At 42.7% G+C, this 23,845-nt stretch overlaps 1 protein-coding gene across 3 annotated transcripts in view; it reads left to right on the top strand.

Moving 5' to 3' along the window:
* nckap5l (NCK-associated protein 5-like) overlaps nt 1-23,845 on the top strand; it is a 39,157-nt gene that overhangs the window by 12,674 nt on the left and 2,638 nt on the right. For 2 of the 3 annotated variants that reach the window (XM_054771466.1, XM_054771453.1), the window contains exons 2-11: nt 9,391-9,475; nt 15,057-15,197; nt 16,069-16,137; nt 16,208-16,246; nt 16,338-16,457; nt 17,812-17,904; nt 18,097-20,849; nt 21,083-21,212; nt 21,626-21,698; nt 23,294-23,566. In XM_054771466.1, coding sequence (XP_054627441.1) covers nt 15,057-15,197; nt 16,069-16,137; nt 16,208-16,246; nt 16,338-16,457; nt 17,812-17,904; nt 18,097-20,849; nt 21,083-21,212; nt 21,626-21,698; nt 23,294-23,566 — 3,691 coding nt within the window. In that variant the 5' untranslated portion in view covers nt 9,391-9,475. Of the gene's footprint in view, nt 1-7,303; nt 7,603-9,390; nt 9,476-15,056; nt 15,198-16,068; nt 16,138-16,207; nt 16,247-16,337; nt 16,458-17,811; nt 17,905-18,096; nt 20,850-21,082; nt 21,213-21,625; nt 21,699-23,293; nt 23,567-23,845 lie in introns of those variants that run through there. The other variant, XM_054771458.1, reaches the window with a different exon arrangement.

The raw sequence follows: 23,845 nt of genomic DNA on the forward strand, positions 1-23,845 counted from the left end.
CACCGGCTAGCTACTAGCTGGCTAGCGATTCACCACACACTCGCCTGCAGCGCGTCAGCCCCGCGCTCACAATGCCTCAGGCCACTGCCGAAAGGTAACGCTACATATTGGAGCTACCGCTACTGCTGCTGTGTTTTTATTTTTGAGTTTGGAAAAGTTAATGCGCGGAGTAGGCGTTCGCCTCTATGTTTCTATGTGAAATCAATGCACCCAGAAAGGTAATTCGGGTAATGTTTAAAAGGACCAAAATACAGCAAAATTCTGTAAGTATTACATGTTATCATGAATGTACCTGTTACTACATGATCATAGCATGGATATAAACCCATAAAACCTTGTTGGAGGTTTTTGGAAGTGTTTTAATAGTGGTCTTTGTAGGCGGCATGAGTGTATCCCATTACGTGCAGTAATGAGCTGCCTCTTTTTATCTGTTTTTTATATCTTTACAATGCCTAGAAAAGAGAAAAACATGTCTTAATTTCTCTAAGGATTGTGGATGACGGGCAAAATTCAAAAAAAAAAAAAGTGTAGTTTTCCTTTAAGTGATCATAATGCCCAAAGTGGTGTCTTAGAGTCAGAAATTCCCTTTCCCACACTGTCCGTGCCTCCTTTTTTCTAGTTTATGCATCCTTCCTGCTCTTTGAGCATTTTTCTTTCTGCAGCTGCAAAATAACATAGTCTTACCTTCCTTTTCTGCAATGAGAGCTTCTTTTCTAGAGTTCAGCATCTTGTAGGTCCCTGGCAAATAAAGGAATGAATGAAGCTGGGGTGATGCCTGCTGTAGTGTGTCGTCACGCAGGACACAGTGGGACGAAATAATGCCATAACTGCTCCACAGATGCGGGAAGTGGTGGTGACAATGCCAACTCATACAATGAACGTCACGCGTACTATTGTCGCGCACTAGACGTAAACAGTACTTGACAAGGTGTAAATAACTCGTGCGGTCATTTCGTGCCAATGTGCACCATTTTCGCTCATGAATTGTGTGCCAAGTGCATAATTTAGGTGTAAACAGAATGTAAACAGTGCGCAATGTAGTCTTCATGCTTCTCAGACGTGCCATGAATAAATAAGTAAATGACACAAATTGCCACGGCAAACTGCAGGACAGGCAAAATGCGTGCAAGTGCAAACACCGCTAACCTTTTTACCCAGGCAAAAAACAAGAAGATAACCAATCAAAACAAATACACGATGACAAAAACTCCGAAAAAATGAACTGACTGTTTTGTCAACTAATAAAAACGAGAAGAAAATGTTGAGAGAAATTAAATTCAATCACATCTAATTTAATCTTGTGGACGTGTGGGAGAAGTTAGAAATATTTCCAATAGCTTGTGGGAGGTGGGGAGATCCAGTCAGAACGTCTTTGTGAGGTTGGGCTGTTGGAGTTTCCACCGTGAAAACTATACCGTATGCTGCACTGTTGTAACAAGTTACACACAGCAATTTGGCTCCGCCTGGGAGAAAGAGAAAAGTAGAAACATGGACACATTTCACGTTTGACTCTATGGAGAACAAGACACCAGTAGTAATACAGTAGTTGTACTTCATATTTTTCGTATAATATTATTATTCAACATCTGGAAAAAAAAAATTGAAGCTTTTTAAAATTTCAGGTAAAATATTATAACATTAAAGTTAGTGTGGAATTATTGACATCTTGGTATATTCATTGAGAGAAGGTTTACTTTTTGTTATGAATTTTATTATTGAGATACATTGCAGGTGGCCTAAATAAAGATGGTTACTCGGATACTTTAAAGATGCCTTATCCTTTATATTTTAGTTGACTAAAATGTTGTGAAATTTTGTTGACTTAAAGTAAATCCTTTTAGATAACTTACATATGACTAAAAATATATATATATATATTTAGTGAAAAACTAAAATTAACTATGACTAAAACTAAATTTAAAAAGGAAGCTGCAAAATTAACACTGGTGTTAACGCACCGTAAATGTTGCTTCACTGGCAAACATACTTCTTTAGTTAGAGATTCACTGCTGGCTAGTAAAGACAGTTTGGTGGCCAGGGATGCATTTGATGGATTTCGGAAGGTTATAGTGTAGGTTCAGAAAGACATTCTGGTTGAAACTATATACATGAGAATCACTGAATTAACATTTTTTGGCTGTATGCTAACTTTTCGTTGCCCTATACTTGAGCATGTGTAATGGCAATAAATTGAATCCTATCCTATCCTATCCTATCCTATCCTTCTCGCCTTGTTTTCAGCTTCAGCATTGCACCGCAAAAAACAAGTCACATTAAACACATCTGACAGAGCCAGATGCTAACAAGCACATGTGGCACAGCAACAGGGTAAGCTAGCATTAGCATGTGTGTTTACTTTTGTCATTTCTAATTGTGTATCTCCAAAAATTACAATGACATGCTAGTAATGAATCTGCTCAACAAATTCGACCAGCAGTGGTTTTTCATGTCACCGTAATGGGAACACTTTGGCCTGCTTGGAACCCCAGCTAATAAACAAATACAAATATCATGGTAGTACCTGCTTTTGCTAATGGACAAGAGTCAATAGCAAGTAGATCTGTGGTAGAGATTGACAACGTTTGTGTAACCTCAAAGTATTTTGTATGTTACACACTTGCCTCTAGTGGTGGCTTACTGGTTACAGTTTCAGCCTGATGAGGGCCGATATATGCAAATTAACACAAAAGGCACCTCTGGAGCTTTATTATCACAGCTGTAGACCTTGCACATGGCTTTAGGGAGGGATGGGGGTGGCTGCACCCCATTCTCACATGGAGCTGTGCACACTACAGCCCATTAAAGTGTCTAGCCCCTCAATGAGTGTTTGTACCCTGCAAGTCTGATTTACAGCTCTAATTCTAATTCAAGGATGATGTCTCACATTATGTGCCCAGAAACTATTCAAATGAACCATCTGCTGATGAACCGTTGCTTTTTTCTGTGCAGGCTGAGGCTGCAGATATTGATTCTTTTGTCGTTATTGATTAACCCCCCCGGTTATTTTTGCAGTTAATTGTTGCATCATTTAGTAGGGGTGTAACGGTAGATTTATTCGTAATTGGATTTTTCTGTATGGATCCTTCGTTTCTTTAGAAGTGTACCAATTTTCCACCCAGGACACATGGAGCGAAGGACAGGAAGTGTGCCTTGTGCATATGTAAGTGTATGGCGGCAAACGCACAGCAACACCTAAATGCTCCAAACACAGAAATGATCTAAAGCCACAAACACCATAAAACAGATGCAACAGGAAAATTTCACAAATTACAAATGCTGAAATCACATATCAAAAACAAATACAAAAGATATAGATATGCAAGATAGATAAGACATACAAATAAAATAAGATTTCATGCTGTTCAAACTGTTACTGTTTGATAAGGTAAGCAGTTTTATGTTATTCATTTTTTTGAAAATGAACCAAACCGTGACCTTAAAACCAAGGTACGTACCGAAACGTGATTATGTAAATGTTGTGAACTTAATCTTAATCATATATCATATTATAGTAAAAACATCTTTTATCTTTTATGTATGAGAAGCTGCAATCCATGCAACCTTTTTTTATTTTGATCATGTTGTGGTTAAATATAATATGACAGGCACGTTTAAAGATTGTAGTGTGAGTGTGTTGTTGTTGTTCTGCATGACTTCTCTCACGTGTCACTTCCTTTGGGAGAAGTTGTCCACAGACCCTTTTCTTCCGTTGAGGCTCTTTATTCTGCTGCCCGCTGACTTCCTCATATATGGCTTTCAGTGACGTCCACATTACATTGAGTTTGTCAAGCAGTCAGCGTGCATCCTCGCTCAGAAAAAAAGGAGATGGCAGAGCATGTGACAATAGGCCTTTTTATCTCCACATTCATCCTCTCTGGCTTGTGTTCGCTCCGGGGAACCATGTGACTGTCTCTCATTCAGGTCAAGCCGGGCCTGTTCAGCCGCAGACCCTCTTAGAAGGGAAGGGAGTCCCTTGCTGTCCCATTCATCCCATAAGCATGTCGCTATGCATTAGTGTCTTAACAATCCCTCATTCACTTCTTTTAAGTCATTGCAGGTCTTGTGTGTTGCATACTTGCTGCTGAGGCCTTACTTTTTGTTATCAGTACATTTATCCAAAATAATAAGGTGTTGCTTTTTTATAGGCAGCACTGTCCTATGACCTTGCAACCTTGTATACACCATATATTATAATTACAGTAATCTTCAGCACAATAATCAAGACAACCATAACCTGTAGTGTTAAAATACTTTATTAAAAAAATGTCTTTAGAAATATAATAAAGCTTAGTTTTGATTGAAACTGTCAAAGGTATTCATTTAACGATATGTTTATTACTGTGGTTGTAGTTTACAGTGTTGTAGAGCTGCACTACATTATACTAGCTGTTTCTAATGTACTTTTCCGTGTAGTGTTTTTGCTATTCTGATAAATACTTACAGCACATTAGTTTCACTATCTAGAACAGGGGTCGGCAACCCGCAGCTCCGGAGCCGTACGCGGCTCTTCAACCTCTTTGTCGCGGCTCCTGAGCGCAGTGATTTTTTTTTAACACCGAAGTTGAGGAAATGTGCATTTCGCAAAGAGTTTGAAATATCCAACTCATTGCAAGCCCTTTTAATGAGGAGGAAGCCATTCACAGACGGAGAATACATGAAAGAATCGTTCATAAAAACATCTATTTTGAGCATCTATTCTACGAATTAAAAAATAAACAGGAAATTATTACGAAAAGAAATGCCAAATACGGGAAAGGCCTACATATGGTAAATGGTCTTTCACTTGTATAGTTTACAAGCTGTATAATGTTTTGGCGCCCCAGACTACACTGCTCAAAAACATTCAGTCAAAAGTGCTGCGTCATTATTCAAACTGCCCACTTAGGAAGCAACACAGATTGACAATTAATTTCACAATCTGTTGAGCAAATGGAATAGACAACAGGTGGTGTGTTTTCCACTTTAATTTTGAGTGTGACTCCAAATCCAGACCTCCATGGGTTAATAAATTTGATTTCCATTGATCATTTTTGTGTGATTTTGTTGCCAGCACATTAAACTATATAAAGACAAAAGTATTTCATAAGAATATTTCATTAATTCACATCTAGGATGTGTGTGTTATGGATGTGTTCCCTTTATTTTCTGTCTGTATACGACTCATTCAGAGGTCGTATCCCATCGATTCGTTACATTGGCAGTAACACTCTCCTTCTCTCTTTAATTACCATTGTTACCTTGCTATGAAATATACTAACAAGATAAATAGTCGATAAGAAGTGTGGTTGCTCACAGAGTTGATGTTACATCACTCAATCAACCATGACAAACAACTGCAAAAGATGAGCTGTCCAAAATGCGGCACAAGGGCCATTGTGGCCCATGGGTTGTTTGTTATTGGCCTGCGGCATATTGTAAACATAAAATTAAACAAAAAAAATGCAAAAATGGTAAAACATAGAGCAAAGGGTGTAATGTAACAAGAAAAAGCCGAAATGTTGATATTAATAACTAATAATAACACAAAGCTTTATCTTTAAATGTGTATCACTTAGCTTTTGTACAAAAAAAAATATATATATATATCTATATCAAAATATCACATCCCTCGCAATCCTTAGATTTTTTTTAAGTTGGTGCGGGGGGATCTTTCAACTTAAAATTCTACTCTTCTGAGTCCAGTGTCAAGAGCAGATATTTTATGTACAGCTAGGTAACAGTTTTTTTTTTTATTAATTTGCCTCTCTACACCACCACAATTAATTTGAAATATGTGATTAAAGTGTAGACTTTCAGCTTTAATTCAATCTGGCATCTACCATTGAAGAATTACAGACACTTTGGGCAGACTAACCCAGGGGCTCAAAAGTATTTGGACAAAGTGACATCATACGGTATGTGTCTGTTCACACTGGTAACCAGACAGCCAGGATGAGTCATTTTCAGTATCCAACAGAAGTGAGTACACTCCTCACATTTCAGCAACAATTTTAATGTTATTTTATTTGTTTGCCAACTTCATAATGGCTGTGTATTAAGTCATTTTCAGTAAATCTACATAATTACAAGCTGTAAAGGGACTACTCTAAAATTGAAGTTCTATAGTATTATAGTATTATCCCACAATGCTTACCTCTGTAATAATATAGTGGTTGAACTGGAAGGAGTGTACTCACTTTTGTGAGATACTATTTTGGTTGTTAGAGAATAGCGCTTTGAGGTATTTTAAAGTCAAGCATCTGGTAATTTTGTTGTTGTAGTCATGGCTTGTTTGACCCAGGCATACTTGTCAGGTCATTGGTCTCTTAAGCCTTTCAATATTATGACCTTGCCACATGGGCTAAATCTGTGTGGACATTGTTGAAACCCACTCATTGAATCTGGGACGCTTATATACTGGCCAGACTGCGTTGACTGTTTTGGTCTAGTCTGAATGACAATGGCTTGAAACAAGTGACATGATCATGTGATGTGCCTGAGGGTGTCTGATTTAGACTGGAGGAAGTCTGGTTTGGTGTAACGTCGATGCAGGTCACGACGCATGTCTGCTTAATTAGGGCCAGTTGAGCTAAATTACTTTCATATCGCTGTGTTGTCCACAGTACATGTGCATGTTTGATCTGTGCTTGACTGTGTCCCTCACACATTGTGCTGGTGAAGACAGTGCTTTCTTCCTGTTGCGGTGGCGTGCAGTCTTCCTGTCAGTCGACAGGGTTCAGCCTGTCATGTGATGTGGTTTTATTAATGAGACCACCAATAGCTGAAGAGGCCACCATAATACAGCATTAATGAGTCTTTAGAACAGTTAGCAACATTTGCAGACTTTGCATATGCTTTTTACATCAACATTTTGTTCCTGTTTGATGGAAACATTATCACTGACAGACATTTGGTAGTTCTTGTTTAGTTTAATGTCCATTTCCATTTCCAATTCTTTATTTGGACCAAGCAGCAGGTCAGTTAGCAACCTCCCTTTTTGTCGTTGACTTTCTTTGAGCACAACCTCTCCACTGATCATCACTGATCACAAAAGTGATCAAGAGAGACAATCCTCTTAGCACAGAGCATTTTTCCCCTCCTTCTGTGCTGGACTGCTCGTCTGATATTTTTTTTCTCCTTCCTCTCAAATGTTCCTTTGTGCTCTACATGGAGGGGTCTCAGTCACCGACACAACCCCCTTCTGCTCTTGGCCTGAACCAGCAGTTGCAGGGTTAATGTTTAGCAGCACAGGCAGAGGCAGGAGGCAGGAGTTACAGGGCTGAGGAAGGAGGTGGGGGCTGGTCCACAGCTGCTGTAGTAGGCAGGGTCTGCTGGCGAGGAAGCCTCCCTCGCTGTCCTGGAACAATGGGAGACATGGCAGCCTCTGCAGACGCATGCACGGCGCTCGTGCCCAAGGACGGGGCTGTCCTAGCCACGGCGTAGAGGAAAGCGGCTTCCTCGTCGCAGCTCTTGAGGGGGAGGGAGGGAAAAAAATAATTTCATGACAGAAATGTAAGGCAGTGGCCACTCTGCTGCTGTCTCTCTCTCTTTTGGTGCCTTAATACCATGCTGCTGGGAGGAGACCTCTGCTGACTAGATGACAGAGAACACACCAGCACCAAGGTGAGATGCACATTTAAAGCTGCATGACCACGTTCACAACTGTCTTCATTTAAAATAAAAGAGATCCCGCCTTATAACAGCTGAACATAGCTGTGACTTGCCTTGATGGCTGCATGCATGTAGCATTTATGTAGGGCTATAGCAGCAACCACATGTTCTGTTTTGGCCTGAACTACTATTGTTATGGTTGGAGTGAACAAAGCATTGTAAATCTGACAAGCAGCGGAGGCGCTGCTTTGAAGCGTGTGTGTGTGTGCGTGCTTGTGTGTGTAAACAAAAACAAAATGTAGAGATGGTGATACATGGTGGTGTCGATGATGCGCTTCCCCCTGTGTGTGTGGAGGTAGGCTGGCAGAGATCTAAGCTTCCCTGTGTGATCATGCCCATTCCCAGTCGTACATGGCCAACATCCAACCTTTCAGGCTTGGGAAAGGGAGCTCCCTTCCCCCAACTCCTTTCCTCCCACCCCCTTCACCACCCCAAATATTGCTTGTGTACGATTCGTCTTGGTTCATGTAGCCAAACATCAGACAGGAAGCACTGCCGAGGGACCCCCAGCAGCCTGATTCTGTCTCCCCCACATTTCCACAGCTCTTTGATGTTCATCACAAACTTAAGCGTGCAGACAATGGTGGTGAAGTAGAGCGCCTGGCTTTGGCCTACATTTTCTTTAAGGAAAGATTTCCCCGATTTTGTTCGATTCCGTCATCGTGGGGGTGGTTAATATTTGTGTCGAATTGTTTACATGTGTCGCCTACACACTTCGCCTAAGAAGAAGTGTTCACTGCTCCACATTGGCAGATGGAAAGGATGGCATTTGACATATCTTAACACCCTCGCCGGCCTGGACCAAATCCCCAAGAGTGCGACTGACATGATTTAAGAAGCTTTTGTGCATTTCTTCCCACTTTAATGTTTTTTTTCCTCCTCGGGCTTGCCCTCATTCGATGAAACTCAGCTGCTCACCCCAGACTCGCCAACCCTCCCTCAATACTTCATCTCGATCCATAATCAGTGGTGCAGTCAGTGAGGTCTCACTTTCGGTTTTGGAGTGGGGGTGGGCGCCTTTGTGATTGGAGCCCCCCTGACACGGATCATAGATCAGGGTCCTCTTTTTGTCCAGTACACCAGGTGTAGCAAGAAGCCAGCCCAGATCATCTGCTCGTGCACTGTAAAGACCCAGACTGGGAGGGCAGATGCTCCACACCTCTAATCCCATTTCAGTTTGACATGATCTCCAAGGATCAAGCACCGCTTTTACCAGGCAGCTATTGGAAATGAGGCGTTAAGGCGGTAGCTTGCCGCCCAAACAAATCAGGGCTGATGAGACTGAAAAGCTCCAGCAGACACGGCGTCCCATTTAAGAACTTTAACAGGGCAATGGGTGAAAATCTCACATCAGTGAAAACATCACATTCAACCAAAAAAGACACAAAAGGAGATCTTATCTTATATGCCACTGAATTATTCATTCACCTTTCTTTCATTACGCTTCCCAATGACTTGAGATGAAAGAAGAGAGGAGGAGCACTTGAGGGGGATGCGAAGGATGCGGAGGAGAGGGGGATTGTGGTCTCGGCCGGGCTGGCGTCTGCTGAGCACCGCTGTCTCCAGAGGGCGGTGGAGAGTTCCTCTCCTCCCCGTGTCCTTCTCAATGGGGGAGCACGGCCTACCAAGGTCGAGCTCAGAGTGACCTATATCATAATAACAGAGATGTCAGGATGTCACATGCCTGAAATAACAATGGTATATTTGACTGTCTTTTTTCTTTCTTTCTTTCTTCCTCAGTTCCTTGGTTATGTCTTTGGGAAACCGAGGTGCCTGACGAGAGTGTGAATCCTCTTCACAGGTCAAACGAGAGGTGAAACCACAGGTTAGTGTGTGTGTGTACAAAACAAGATGTCAAGCAGTGTCCTTCACAAAGCGGTCACATGAAATGATTGAAGGGTATTTTCCTCCATCTATCGGACTATTGTCCATTGATTGGTTATCGATTGTGTTCGGAGAAGTCAATCCATGGTAGAATGTAATGGTAATTCTACCGTGTGAATGTACAAACATGTGAAATGAATACATAGCTGTATTTACTTTGGTGTCTGCAAATGTGTAATATACAGTATAAAGGAAATAATGTTATTAGAAAAATACATACATACAGTATCTGTATTATTGCAATACATTGACTATCATGGTCAAAGATTGCTAATTATGACCTTGGCTATATATATCTGTGTGTATTACTTAACCGAATTGAACAGGACTTAGTGAAAGGGTAGGATTAGGGCCAATTAAGAGACGCATTTCTGGATAAAGGTGTATGTGTAGCAAGTCTGTTTGTCACTCGTGGTAACAGTTTTGCCTTGACGGAGGTGCATATGGTTTAACATCGTCAACTATACTGAAGGTTTTTCTGAAGAAAATGAGACGGTGATGACAAGAAATGATGTGTCTTCTGGTGTTTGTCATCATACATGTTGCACAGACAATTAAAAATCTATCATTCTGTGTCAGTGACACACTCATGAAAAGTTAAACCGCCCTTTTGCGGTCTGTTGCTGCTGGATAACTCATTTTTGAAGGACTCTCGGCTGCTGCTTTAAGGTTACATGTTAGTCTTCCTCTGGTGTCAAGTTGCACTTTGTTTGTCTGAGGATGAATGCACATCAGCGTCCTGGCTGCTCACATTCTTCATGTGCAGGTATCCATTAGAGTCATTTTAGGGGGAACAAAGGCAGCACATGTTCACTTGGCTGAGAGGCAAACATACGATCTGCTCTTTGTTAAGTGATTGCAAGGTGAAGCTGTGAACGTGATGCCTCGTCACTCTTTGTTTATAATTGGCAAAATCTAATTTTTTTTGTTTTTTACATGCAATAAACCCTTGTGTGATGTTTGACCTCTCCTATCTGATTACTATTATATCCTTTTTTATCAGCCACAGCACCTTCTTTGTGTTCTCCTGACTCTTAAACTTTCATTTTACAACATTTGCTTGTTGTGTATGGATACAGTCACCCAATGACACAATCACTTGTCAGAGAGTGGTACTTGGGATGTCACAGCAGTGTAAAGCAGTGAGGTCACCAGTGAGGCCATGAGTGGTGCTGACATCCTACTATGCATGGTCACCTCTCCTTTCCCTCTAACACCAGCAGCTGTGAGTCAGTCATTACAGTGTAGTGGAGGGTCCTCTGTGGCACTGAGGGCCCTCTTACACCAGTCCAGTTCTAGCATACCTTGCTTCAGCACAGCTAACCCTCCGTCCCCCGTACTGGCCCCCTGACACTGTATTCCTTTAAGTTTCCTGGCTGTGTTTGTTGGGAAGGTGGTGTTTATTATCAATAACTGCAGCATGTTCAGTAAACACAGTGATGTCAGATACACTGATGTCACTTGAAAGTAGATGTGAATTCACAATGTGTGATGTGTGACTATTTTAAAACAAGTTGTAGTTTTGGCTGAAGCTTGTGACGTGTTATTTGTGCATGAAAGCAAACCACAGCAGCTGTGGTAGCAAAGTTCAACATATATTTAGCATCATTTTTGTTGTCTTTTAGTGCATGCTGTAATTTCAATGTGAACTTTGTCGGGCCTGTCGCCTGTCGCTTCATTATATATCCGTGAGGGGAAAATCTGTTGTCTCTGACCTTTTAAGTAGGGGTCTGTTAACGAAGGTCATATGGATAGCTAATGTCTACTTCCTTCCTTAAGAATTGATCAGACTTTCGTTGTATCTATAGTTTGGACTACGCTGGATGCAAAACTGACACTCTGGTTAGCACTCAGGTTGGTCAGTGGGGGTTATGCCGTCCATACCAGCAATGTTCAATAATCTTCCTGTAAACACTCTGCAAACAGCTCCGGTTACACAATGAAAGTGTTTGAAGCCTTCTCAGAAGACGGTCTTATACTTGGTGGATGCATGCACTGTATGGCTGCCATAGGCTCTACAGCTTCTCTATACAGTTACACTTTTATTGAATACTATTTAAATGGGATTAAAAGTGCATTTGTTGTGAATCATTAAATACAGATTTGGTCCTGTTCACCATTTATGGCAGTCAAGTGAATAATCATGTACTATGTACGCATACACATTACCCCCTGTGTGTTTAAGTATACAGTAGAACAATTATCTCCTCTACAGGAGGTGAACTCTTGCATGTAATGCCTTGCTATTTGTTAACAAGGCAATGAAGTAATTATTAATGACAAAGAAGCCTGACTCGACAGCTGGTGACGCCATCAGGTTCATATTTGGGGTTTCTAATGAAAGCTGAATTGTGCTGATATTTCAGTGTACCTGTACCTGCTAAAAATGACCCAAGTGTTGGCATTGTCACTCTGAGTGTGTCAGCTTTACTTTAGCGTGACATTGTGCTATTGTGAGTAGATCGAGGCTCCTTTGTTAGGTTTTATATGAATCGTCACCTCAGCAGGGATGGGAATGCCATGTCGAAGCTCTTGCCAGGTTGGGAGTTGCTTTGAAATTTAACTTGTACTGTCAGTGTATGTTTGTTAATTAAACATTAATTTTAATGACCTGGAACAATAGTGGTAAAGCCGCATCTTTAGTGAAATATATTGGTGAAAACATCAACAATAGTCCTCACAGCTTTGACGCGAAATGAAGGGCATTCCCTTGCTTTCACTGTGAATAAAACCCACAAGAGTGGGTCTTAACAGATTTAAGAGGAAAAAGTCTTCAATTTGCTGAAGACCACAGAGATTACAGATTGAAGACTGGACTACAGAGCGATAGAAAACAGTCATGTGGTCTGATGAGTCCAGATTGACCTAGCTTGTTTCATTTGGTCAAGTTTAGGTTTAGTAATGTTTGAAATGAGGTCGGATGATGACCAGAACATACTACATGGATCAGGTTTTTCCATCAATACATCTTTTTCGTCCCCAAAGGCTTGGATAAATTGCAAAGGGACTATACCAGGATTCATGGGACTCTATTGTGAAAGAGCGGTTTAGGGAAAATGACACAGCATTATAATTTATATCAGACCTTGACCAAAAATGACTACATTTCTGATCATAAATACATGTTGTGTCAGTATGGACTTCATGAACAATTCATTGATGAAGTGAATTCATTAGTCATGTCTTACAATTGAGATAAAATGAGGTGTGCTACTTGGTTGCAACCATCGTCCCTTGCTACATCGCTGTTTGAACATCACTCCCTCGCTCTATTGAGTTTTTTCAAAAAATAATTAATTAATAAATGGTCGCTGTTTTGTGGTTGACTACAGCCTATTAGAGAAAAATGCATATTTAGGTTTTTATGTCTTCTCAGCCTAAATTAAGCTTTTTCAAGCCTAGCAATGTTCAAAATAAACTAAAATACAAATACAGTTTAAGGCAATATAAGACGTTGATGAACTGCCACAAGGTGACAAGTAGTAACACGCACCAGACTTGATCGCCAACAACAGGCTTTTATTGCTGGTTTGAATGACCTCACAACAGGCACAATAATAACATAGTAACAATAATAATCACAATAACAACATTGACTACTGTTGTGGCCATACTTAGTCCAGCTGAAGCTCAACTCTGAATCCCTGACATCACTTCCGGCTTATTTTCTCTGATTATATATATATATTTTTAGTAATATGAGTGTAAAGGTGATTATAGGGGTGTTATTTCATTTCTTGAGGGCTCTAATAATATTTAAAACTGTATGTTCAAGGTTGTAAACGGGTTTGCTACGGTCCAACTACGAAAATATTTAATTTAGAATGTAAGGAATCCTACTTCACGGAAATTCACTTATTGTGGTCGGGTCTGGAACCAATTAACCACGATGAACAAGGGATTACTGTATATAGATACTGTATATGCTAAGATATTTGAACAAAACATCGACATTTTACCCTTGTGTTATAGGTGATTAAGCAAATTATTGTAATATCTAATAATATATTTCATTAACAATGAATTTATTTTATTTTAAAAACATACCGAGGGGCAATAAAAAAAACAAGCTGTAGGCCGAAATGGCCCTCGAGCCACACTTTGGACACTCCTGATCCATGGAAATTGTGCTAAATCCAACAACTGATGAAAAAAGGAGTTCAAAACATTGATGGAGAATTTTTTCCAACTTAAAAATGAAAATTAATTATTTGCTTGTTCGTTTTCTCCACAGTCATTTGAGGATATTTCCGGTAGTCAAATGCCCATCCCAAGTATTGACATTACATTTGCTTACAAAAACAGTTACAGGCGGTTCAACAAATAAAGAAACTTTATGACTTCCTTCTGGCAGTGTATTATTTAGAGCAGTTGGTTTGTGTGTCAGCTGTCCAAGTCAGGTTTAACCCGACTAGAAACTGTGCCACTCCCTGATTGCCCTCCAGTCACAGCATCAGACTCGCGAGGTGTGACGTTGGATCTGGGTACACATGGACTCAGCTACTTCCTGTGGTCTGTCTGATGCCAGCCAGCCAGTCAGCCTGGTGGTTGGGATGCCCTGCAGACTTGTAGGCTCAGTGAAGTGTTACAGTTTGCTAAAAGAGAGGAACACAAGTACAAAAGTCTTATCAATGCAATCCAGTGATTGTGTCACGCATTGCAGGATTATTTAAGGCGGTGATGTAGAGGCGATAAAAAAGCACTAAATTTTGCTTGCATGGAGACACCCAAAAAGTAGCGTGAGATTGAGTGTTGCTGTTGTCAGTTGATCACGCTGATAACAATGTCACACTGTCTGATGTGAAGCAGGCCACTCTGTCTTTCTGTTGATCTTCTTAGATAACAAAGGACTGAGTGTTGGCTTTCAATTCATTTCTACACAGTACAACCCATTTCTAATGCTACCATGTGATTGAGTAAGGTCATCTTTATTGTTATACAGTGTTCCCCTCGTTTCACGTTTTTATAGGTTCCCAAAATAGCCCGTGATAAGTGAAATCTGCGAAGTAGCCAACTTTGTTTTTTTACAATGATTATATGTTTTAAGGCTGTCAAACCCCTCACCATACATTTTATACACATTTCTCAGACAGACATTAACATTTTATCACATTTCTCTCTTGTTTAAACACTCTCAGAGAAGTTCAAACCTTCATTTTGAGTTTTCATGATCAACCCGCAGGTAGGACACAAGAAATTATTAAGTCACTCACGCGTAGTTTTTCTCCTGTGACCGTGTCTTTTCGTCCTGGCGCCGTTGCGCTGTACTGTAGCGTTTTTGTATCCTTGTTAAAACATATTGCTGCAGACGAACCGAAGATTCATTTACAAGTTAGCAAGCAAGCAAGCTAGCGATGACACAGGAGACATGGCAGGATGGCACGGAGGAGATTGATTGATTGACAGTGGTCTACAGCCAATTAGGACACAGAAAACAATGGGCGGTGCAGACAGACAAGAATATTAATTTGACTTCTGCTGTTATCTACAGATATTGTATGTGTGTTGGCTGTGTGTTCCAGATGAGAACGATGTCTGATGAGACACAGCAGAGAATGTGTGATGAGGACTTTTGCTCGGACGAGGAGGGTGAGGAGGCGGATGTGGAGTCTTACCTGGAGGACAACAGTAGCGAGCTCATGGACCGGCTGAAAGAGCTGGAGGTGAGGAAAACGGGGAAAAGGCACAGTTGAATAGGTTATTTTAATTATAGTCATCAGTTTAGCACATTTTAAACAGGATTTTTTTTGGTAATCCTGTTATGAAGGTCCTGTTATGATAGGGAATGTATGTAGCTGGCTCAAGATTGCATTTTTTTTTCAGCCAGAAAATATAAGAACACCACCGCGTGCTAGCATATGTTACCAGTAGTGGTTTAAAAGAACATATTGCACAGAAGATACATTTTTCACAATTACAACTTAAACTGAATAAAAACTCTTGTAAGTTTTTGCTTGGAATAAAATAACTGCCCTTCATGGCTGTCGCTCACGGCTGTCTGGTATTCACGTACATGTTGTAACACGTACACACACACAGAAGTAGTATAGTAGTAGATTTGCGTCCAACAATTGACATTAATGTTGTTACGATAGGCTATACATTCAGTGATAGCTAACATGAGTCTGTAAACTTTGCCAAATTGCTATCAATTAGCTGACAACAAACATAACTAATGCGTGTGTTATGCGGGGCGTACTTTGCGTACTCAAAGGAGGAAGAGGGCGGGACGTAATGCTTGCAGCACATTCGGATGTTGGCGCCCTCTAGACGGCCAGGGAACCTGTTGCATACAGTCCATTTTAAATAGTCAAAATATTTCTATGAAAATAGGAACAAAATAGCAGGAAGGATATTTTCTCTCAATTTTCATAGAAATATATAATCAAACATATAAACAAACACACAGCACCATTGGTCTTGTTCGTGTTTGGTGTTTTTACATCGTATTTTAATTGGAATGTTTTATGTTTTGTACACACATGTCACCCAGATGATGATTATGGAATGTTTGATCATTTCTCTCCCACACAGGCAGAAAATTCCGCCCTGATGCTGGCTAATGAGAGTCAGAGAGAAGCTTATGAGAGATGCTTGGATGAGGTGAGTTCCTAACAAAGAAATGTGACGTCATAAATCAGCAAAAGTACAAACGTCATATTTTTGTTTTCAGGTGGCAAACCACGTGGTCCAAGCTCTGCTAAATCAGAAGGTAACAAAAAGTACAGTAGCATTAGCATTGCCATCAAAGTGACGTGTCAGCTGCCTGTTGTGTGACTATTCTGTGTGTTTTTAATGAGCAGGATCTGAGGGAAGAGTGCATCAAGTTAAAGATGTTGGTGTTTGACCTGGAGAGACAGAACCGAGCACTTTGTGAACTTTTTCAGCAGAAGCTTCCCAATCATCCCGCGGCTCACTACCAGGTGACTCTTCTTCAACACATCACTTTAGCTCACAGGTGTCAAACTCAAGGCCCGGGGGCCAGATTTGGCCCGCCATATCATTTTATGTGGCCCGCGAAAGCCTTGAAATAATGCATGTCAAGAGGACACTTATTTTGATATTATTTTTAAAAATATTTGTATATACATTGTAATTTTGTTATTAATATTAATTTAGTCTGCTTTTTAAAGCTTTATTTTTCATTATTTTACTTTTTATAGTATTTTTGTTTTTACTTAATATAAATATATTTAAATAAGTAAAAATTGTAATATATAGAAAATCTTTTTACAATAATATAAAAAAAAATTATATTTAAAACATATTTTTACAATAATCTAATAAACATTTACAGTTACATTTACAATAAATAATAAAGTGAAAACAAAATTAATATTACTAACAAAAACAACTTAAGTTATTATTTTTTTTTAATCAGAAAGATAATCTTTCTTGCTAAATGTATTTGTTGTCAATATTGACAGAAAACCTAATATTTTTTGGTTGTCAAATCCAATTTAAAATGACAATTTTTTTTATTACGAATTAATGAAAAATGTATGTAATAATTAATTAACAAATTTCTAAAATAGAATTATAAAAAGTGGCCCTGTGAGGATAACCATAACTGCGATGTGGCCCACGGTGAAAACGAGTTTGACGCCCCTGCTTTAGCTTAAGGGGCTTCTGAACACATTTTCTGTCTCGCACGCCAAACCAAGAGGGGGCCGCATAATACCAACAAATCAAGTTTTCGTTCCAATTGTAAGAACTTGAAAAATGCACAATTTCTCTATAAAATGTCAGTGTCAGTCTTGTGAGGGAGGTTCACAAGCTGAATGTTGACTGAACAGGCAGCTCAACATTGTTGTTTGTGAAAACTTTCACAAAATGGGGATTCACACATGGCGGAAGTAAAAATCATGCTAATCTCAACCATTACAATTGCCTGAATGTGAGCACAGTAAACCATATTGATAGTAGTATGATATTAATTCTGTTCGGTGCCAGAAGGTTCTGATTTCAGTCTGGTCCTTTGCCTCAAGTGATGTCAGTGATATGCAAGTCATCCAAGCATAAGGATGTTTCCTGGTGACTGTTGTGTTTTGTTTTGCAGCTTGTATGTCTGCTCACTATATTCACTGCCACAAACCTTCTTGAATCTCTCCCCCATTTGTAAGCAGCCAAGCCTCGTTCTGGGAAATGCAGGCGCCAATCACTCTTGACTTTCCAAATTTGCTGAATAATGGATCTTCTCCTTTTTGCTGTGGTTGTTGTGTATACAGTCGCTTGTAGTGTGTATACAATGCCTGCCTCATGAGTCTCTGGTTACAGGTCCAAGCGGGACCCCTCCCAGACTACAATGCACAGCTGCACAATGACTCTGCCAAGCATTTAGAGGCTGCTCAGACTGAAGCACAAGCCAAGGTGATGATTGAATACCAGACTGAAAGCACATGACGACATAATACCGGAAGTCTGACATTTGCTCCAGTATTGTTTCTAAAAATGGCCCATGCCTCTAATCTTCCACGCACTCCTTTCCTGTACGCATGCACTTAAAGGTCTTTTGTGTCAGCAGTGTTATTGATGGTGATAGAATTCTCTTTCTGTCCAAAGGGAAATGGCTACCGCACTCAACACTCCTCTCCTGGCCCCCGAGGCCCCGCCGCCTCCATGGAGGCTCTTTCTCCCTTCTTCAAGAAGAAAGCACACATCCTGGAGGTCCTGCGCAAGATGGAGGAGACGGACCCTCTCAAGTTCCACCCGGCCACTGCGAGCTTGTCTTTCTGCGACTACAGCCAGGTGCTCATGTCCACAGAGGCCGTTCTCGCCTCAGCGGACCCGCTGCAGTGCAAATCCCACCACACGCACTGCCACTGCTCCCACTCTGACGCCGAAACACTCCAACATGTCAACGGTGACGGGGCAGTGAAGTGTGAGGGGGGCAACACCTGCTGTTTACACTGCAAAAGGAGCCCAGAAGGACCTCCGAAGCCATGCATCCACCCCTGCACTTCTCCCGCCGCCACCCAGACCCATGGTGCTCCTGCAGCCACTATGAACGAATGTCACAGCAAGACCAGAACGGCGGAATCTGTCTCTGTCCCTGTCCCACCGTCAAAACAATGCACCAAGAATGACGCGCACCAGCCACCAGTAGGCGGCGTTGACACCACCAGTCAGAGCCGGGAGGAAGTGGAGCAGAAGCAGAACAGTGAAGAACTCACTGATTTCTTTCCCGTCCCCCATGTGTCTAGTTCAGAAGCCGCCCCCGTCCCCGACCGTGACTCAAGTGAAGGCCCTCTCTCCTCCATCGGCAGCAATGACGCGGTCCCAGAGAAGGATGATGCAGATCATGAGGCTTCCAATGTGAGAGCCAGCGCCTCCGTCAGCCCAAGCTCCTCCTGCCTCAGTGACGTCAAAGCCGCCGCCATCAACTCGCCGTCCAAGCTGCTTAAGCTCTTAAAGATCCCCTCTATAGGGGAGAAGTGTCAGGCTTCTAGCCCTGCCGTCCGTCTGAGCCCCCAACTCACCCGCAGCTCCAGGATCCCCTGTCGCACCAACAACTATGAGGTGTACCACTCTCCTGTTCCCACCCGTAGAGCCACAACCACTGAGCGGTGCAGACAGCCGCCGCCCCCGCCCACCAGGTCTGAATCTTACCCCGCCACGCACTCTGCACCAACCTCCCCACCGCAGCCCGAAGACGCCTGCCCCTCCCCGCCTGCTAAAGACGATAGTTACAGCAGCTTCTCTGCACCCAAAGCTGGCGCTGGCTCTAAAACGGCCACTCCCTCATCCACATCCTCCCCCAAAGCATCTCAGAGTATCCCACATTACGAAAACATTTGTGACATGACCACTAACTCTCGAGAGCAGGAGCCCACCCACGCTCAGGAGAAAAGAACCACTCTTCCATCTCAAACAAAAACAAACGGCGGTGAAAGGAAGCTTGTGAAATCACTTCCTGAGAGCGTCCTCACTACGTTTCCTCAGCGAAAGCAGTCATCATCCTCTTCGTTTGAGTTGACGTCAGATGATGAAGACGATGAAGACAGTCTGGTGTGGGTGAACCATCACAGCCTGCCCAACTCGTCGGCGCTCGCTAATGCTAAGCTTAGCTCCTCACAAACCCGAGAGGAGGTCACTGCCCAGAGCTGCGAGGTCGCCCAGACGCCACCGCCACCGCCAGCCAGAAGAAGTGACGCGTCTTCCATTCCCAAGAGGCCTGCGACAGGCCCCGCGAGGTCTCAGGCTGATTCCAGTCACCATGCCTTTAAGGACAGGCTGGCTGCGCTGGGCAAGCTGAGGAGCTCCGAGGACTTACAAGCAGGGTTAAGGCCTGTAGATGCCGTGAATGAGGCTGCCGAGGAAAAAAGTAAGACAGCAGAGAGGCCTGTCGAGCTCCACAAGGAGGAGCAGAGACATTCCAAATTTACAGACTCTTTGGATGGTAAACCCAGAGGTAGCAGCGGGGGGTTGAAGTACCCGGGCTCCTCTCAACTTTATGAGCAAGGTGTCAAATCTCCGTCGTCGGGTCTTTGTGTGACCAAGACAGAATGCTCCAAAAGCAAAATAGGTTTACCGTCGCCTAACACCGACACTCCACAGGTACTACGCAACAACATAAAGTGTCCCGGCTCGCTCAATCTCTCCTACAATCTCAAAAGTAGCAGCAGCCCGAACAAAATACCCCCCAAGTCACCGTCCAAACCTTCCGTCCACAGAGCCGGCAAACCCGCAGATGCCCCTCGTTACTCCTCCAAGTCAGAGGAAAGAACCAAAATTAGTGGCAAAGGTAAGAAGAATCCCATGTATGGAGATAGCCTCCCACCACCTCCTCCGAGACCTCCCACATCTGAGGGGGAAAAACCACAGCCACCGCCGGCGCCCAGCCCGCAGTCAGCCATCGAGCAGAAGGTGATGAAGGGCATTGAGGAGAACATGCTAAAGCTCCAGGAGCAGGACCGAGGTCAGGGCCAGGGTGGCGAGGTCAAGCAGAAGGCGTCCAATGGCATCGCCAGCTGGTTCGGCCGCAAGAAGAGCAAGCTGCCTGCGCTCAGCCGCAAGGCCGACGCCCCCAAAGCAAAAGAGGAGAAGAAGGAGTGGAAGATAAACATCCCGTCGGTGGGCAAGGACTCTGTAAAAATGGCCAGCAGGTGTAAAGAAGGCGTGGAAGGCCTGAACATCTCCACGCTGATGGAGAAGGCCGAGGGACTGAGGAGGGCGCTGGAGGAAGAGAGGGCGTACGTGGAGAGGTCGGGCAGGGGTCACTCCTGCGAGGTGGTGATGGACCAGGCACAGGGACAGCTGGCCGTCATGTACAGGGGAGGACGCTCGGACAACTTCATGCAACAGCTGCTAAACAGGTGAAGACTTTGTTACATTGACACCTTCTTCTTGGAATGGTCTGTTTTTCTTTTTCCATCTCCACTGGACTATGATTGATGAAAACATCCTTTACATATTTCCTGTCATGTGAAATCGAAATCATTTTTGTGTTGCTAATTGAACCCATTTGAATACAGTATACAAGGAAGAAGCTGTTAGGAAATGTCGTGCGTTTGTGCGATGACAAAATGTTTGTGCTTCCTGACTGCAGAGTGGATGGCAAAGACCCCGTCAGCATGCCACAGCGGCGGCTCTCCTTCGACTGTAAGACCTCCAGGCCGGTCTTCAGTCAGCAGAGCGACATCATCAGTCACACCGGCGGCGGGGATGACATAGAAAAGGTTTGTCTTTGTGTCATATCAACAAGATGAAGACACATATCAAATTCATTCAGGCCCATAATGTTTTTTTTTCCTGCAACTCTGCCTGCACACCTCATGCATACCTGCCAACGTTTGCATTTGAAAAACTTTGAAATCTTCCACCGAAATGTTCAGTAGCGGACGTTGGTAAATACCTGACTGCGTCCTTTTGTGGCGCAAAAGGCCTGACTGTACCGGCTACAGGATGTGTTATACCGATGTTACCCAAGTGACGAGCAGACTGGAAGCTGTGCTGTGCTTTTTTTTTTTCTCCTGAAAGCTAAAATATGGGAAATGATGGACATGGAAGGGCGCCAGAAAAGAAGGGCAAAATATTGTAGATTCACGGTGAAAACGGAGGGTTGACGGGTCATGTGTTGTTTCTCACGCAGCAATCCGATCGACTCGGCAAGATAACATCAGACGAGAACCTGAGCGATTCGGTTCACTCCCAGCACTTTGCAGGTAAGAAGACATATAAAAGGAACGTTGGGCTGATGGTGCCAGTTTTTACAAAAAGATATCAGATGACATCCACTGTTTGGATACATGTTGTACTGTATTGGGCTGATAAAAAAAGTATAAAGGCTTGACAAAACTGGAATTTCTTGGTAGCAGACAACCACAATGTGTCCCACTGGGTCGCCTCCATTGTTTGTGATACTTTTTTGTTGCTTTCCAATGAAAATGATGTTTTTCCTCTTACCAAAAAACTGTGAAAAACACATTTGAGATACATGCTTTTTATTGCCGGTGACAAATGACAAATTATTTACAGTGCTGTGCAAATGTTTTTGTATTTTAAGTTTTCAATTTTTTTGGGAGTTTTTGTTTGTAGTTTTTTTAGTAATATATCTCAGATTTAAGTACAGTTCCAGACCCAACCGTGATAGTAGGATTCTTTATTTATAAATCTAATATTTTTGTAGTCAGAGCATAGAAAGCCTGTTTATGAATAAGTAGATGGGAAATAACACCCTATAGTCACCTTTACACTTGTGTTACCTGATATATGAGACACAATCAGAGGAAGACATACGTCGTAATAAATAAATGAAGACATAAATAAGACTCATCCTCGTGTGTTGCAATAAATGTGTTCCGAACGTGTGGAGGACAGGATGTGACTTTGGGCTTCGGAGTTGGACTTTAGCTCGTCATGACTGATGCTTGTGTCCCTGACCAATCATTACAGGAAATACTGACACCTAGTGACCAGTGTCAAATACGACATAGCACCAGGTATTTGAATGCATCTTCTGAGTGCCTTATATTTGCGTTTTAGTTAATTTAACCATTTTTATGCTTGAAAATGCTTAATTTAGGAGAAAAAAAATATGTAAATATTTGCTTAAATGTGCATTTTTTTTTGGACTAGTAATAGGCCGTATTCAACCACGAAACAGCATGATTTATTAATTCATATATTGTGCAAAAACCGTAATAGAGTGAAGCCGTGAAAGTCAAACGGTGACGCGGTGAGGGACGACTGTACTTGAGATCAGCAAGGGTTCATCCGGGTCATTGTATTGATTGCAACTGGAATGTTCAGGTCGTCTTAGAAGACGTTTAACCTTCCATCCGAGCAGCCTTCATGAGGTCATCCTCACTTACCAGGTAGGACAGCTCTAGTCTGACTAAATAGGACGGCTCTAGTCTGTCTGAAGGGTTGGTGCAGGATAGAAAGGATTCATCCTCGAAGGTAGAGGCATGCCCAGACAAGGAGTTTCCCTCTTGTGGTACAAAACGACCACAGAATGTTAAGATGCAACTGAGTGGGGCATCTGCCAGCCAGTGAGTCATTTGTGTGGAATGGCCCACATTAGCAATCCAACCAGATGTAACAGTGCTCATGGACACACCTGAAGCCAAGGTGCCTCTTAGGAAGGGATGAAAGGGTCGCATTGTATGTGGGAGATTGGTGGTGCCGCAGCCCTCCCTCTCTGTTCAGGTGGCCTCCCGGACTCCTCTTTCAGACCTCTCAAAACCCCTAAGATTAGGGATTTTTGTAGTGCACGACCAATTTGTTGTTGAGGCTTCATCACTTCCTGTTTCTCCAGGATCTGGTGCTTCCACCTACACGCTGGACAGCGGCATCGGCACCTTCCCTTTACCCGACTGCAGCAGCGGCGCGGCAGGACGAGGCCTGTCCAAGACGAGGGCCGAGCACCACCCCTCGGCCTCCCCTGGGAGGGCCGGGCGACGGGCCCGCACTTTGGACAGGGAGCCGACGCCGCAGGAGGACTGCTACACGCCGCACAAACAGCTGATTCCCACCATGCAGCACGGCTCCAAGATGGAGGGAAGAAGCCCAGCCGGCCTCATCCGTGAAGGTGCACAGAGATGTTACACTTGAAGTGCTCAGATCCTTGGCGATGCAGCCTCTTAGGATATCATGTGGAAAAACTGACATTGAATCCTGATTTATTGCGCTATTTATTGTCAGACACGTTGGACACAAACAAAGAAGCCCATCCAGGAACAGGAACAAGAACACAACTACTTGTATGTAGGATGACGGCAGTAGTTTCAGCAATGATGCGTGATCTTCCTAACTTCTTTCAGCAGACCTCAGAAGCAACATACCGTAGTCCCTCCTTTATCGAGGTTAA

The sequence above is a fragment of the Dunckerocampus dactyliophorus genome, chromosome 1 (genome assembly GCF_027744805.1).
Source record: "Dunckerocampus dactyliophorus isolate RoL2022-P2 chromosome 1, RoL_Ddac_1.1, whole genome shotgun sequence".
NCBI lineage: Eukaryota > Metazoa > Chordata > Actinopteri > Syngnathiformes > Syngnathidae > Dunckerocampus > Dunckerocampus dactyliophorus.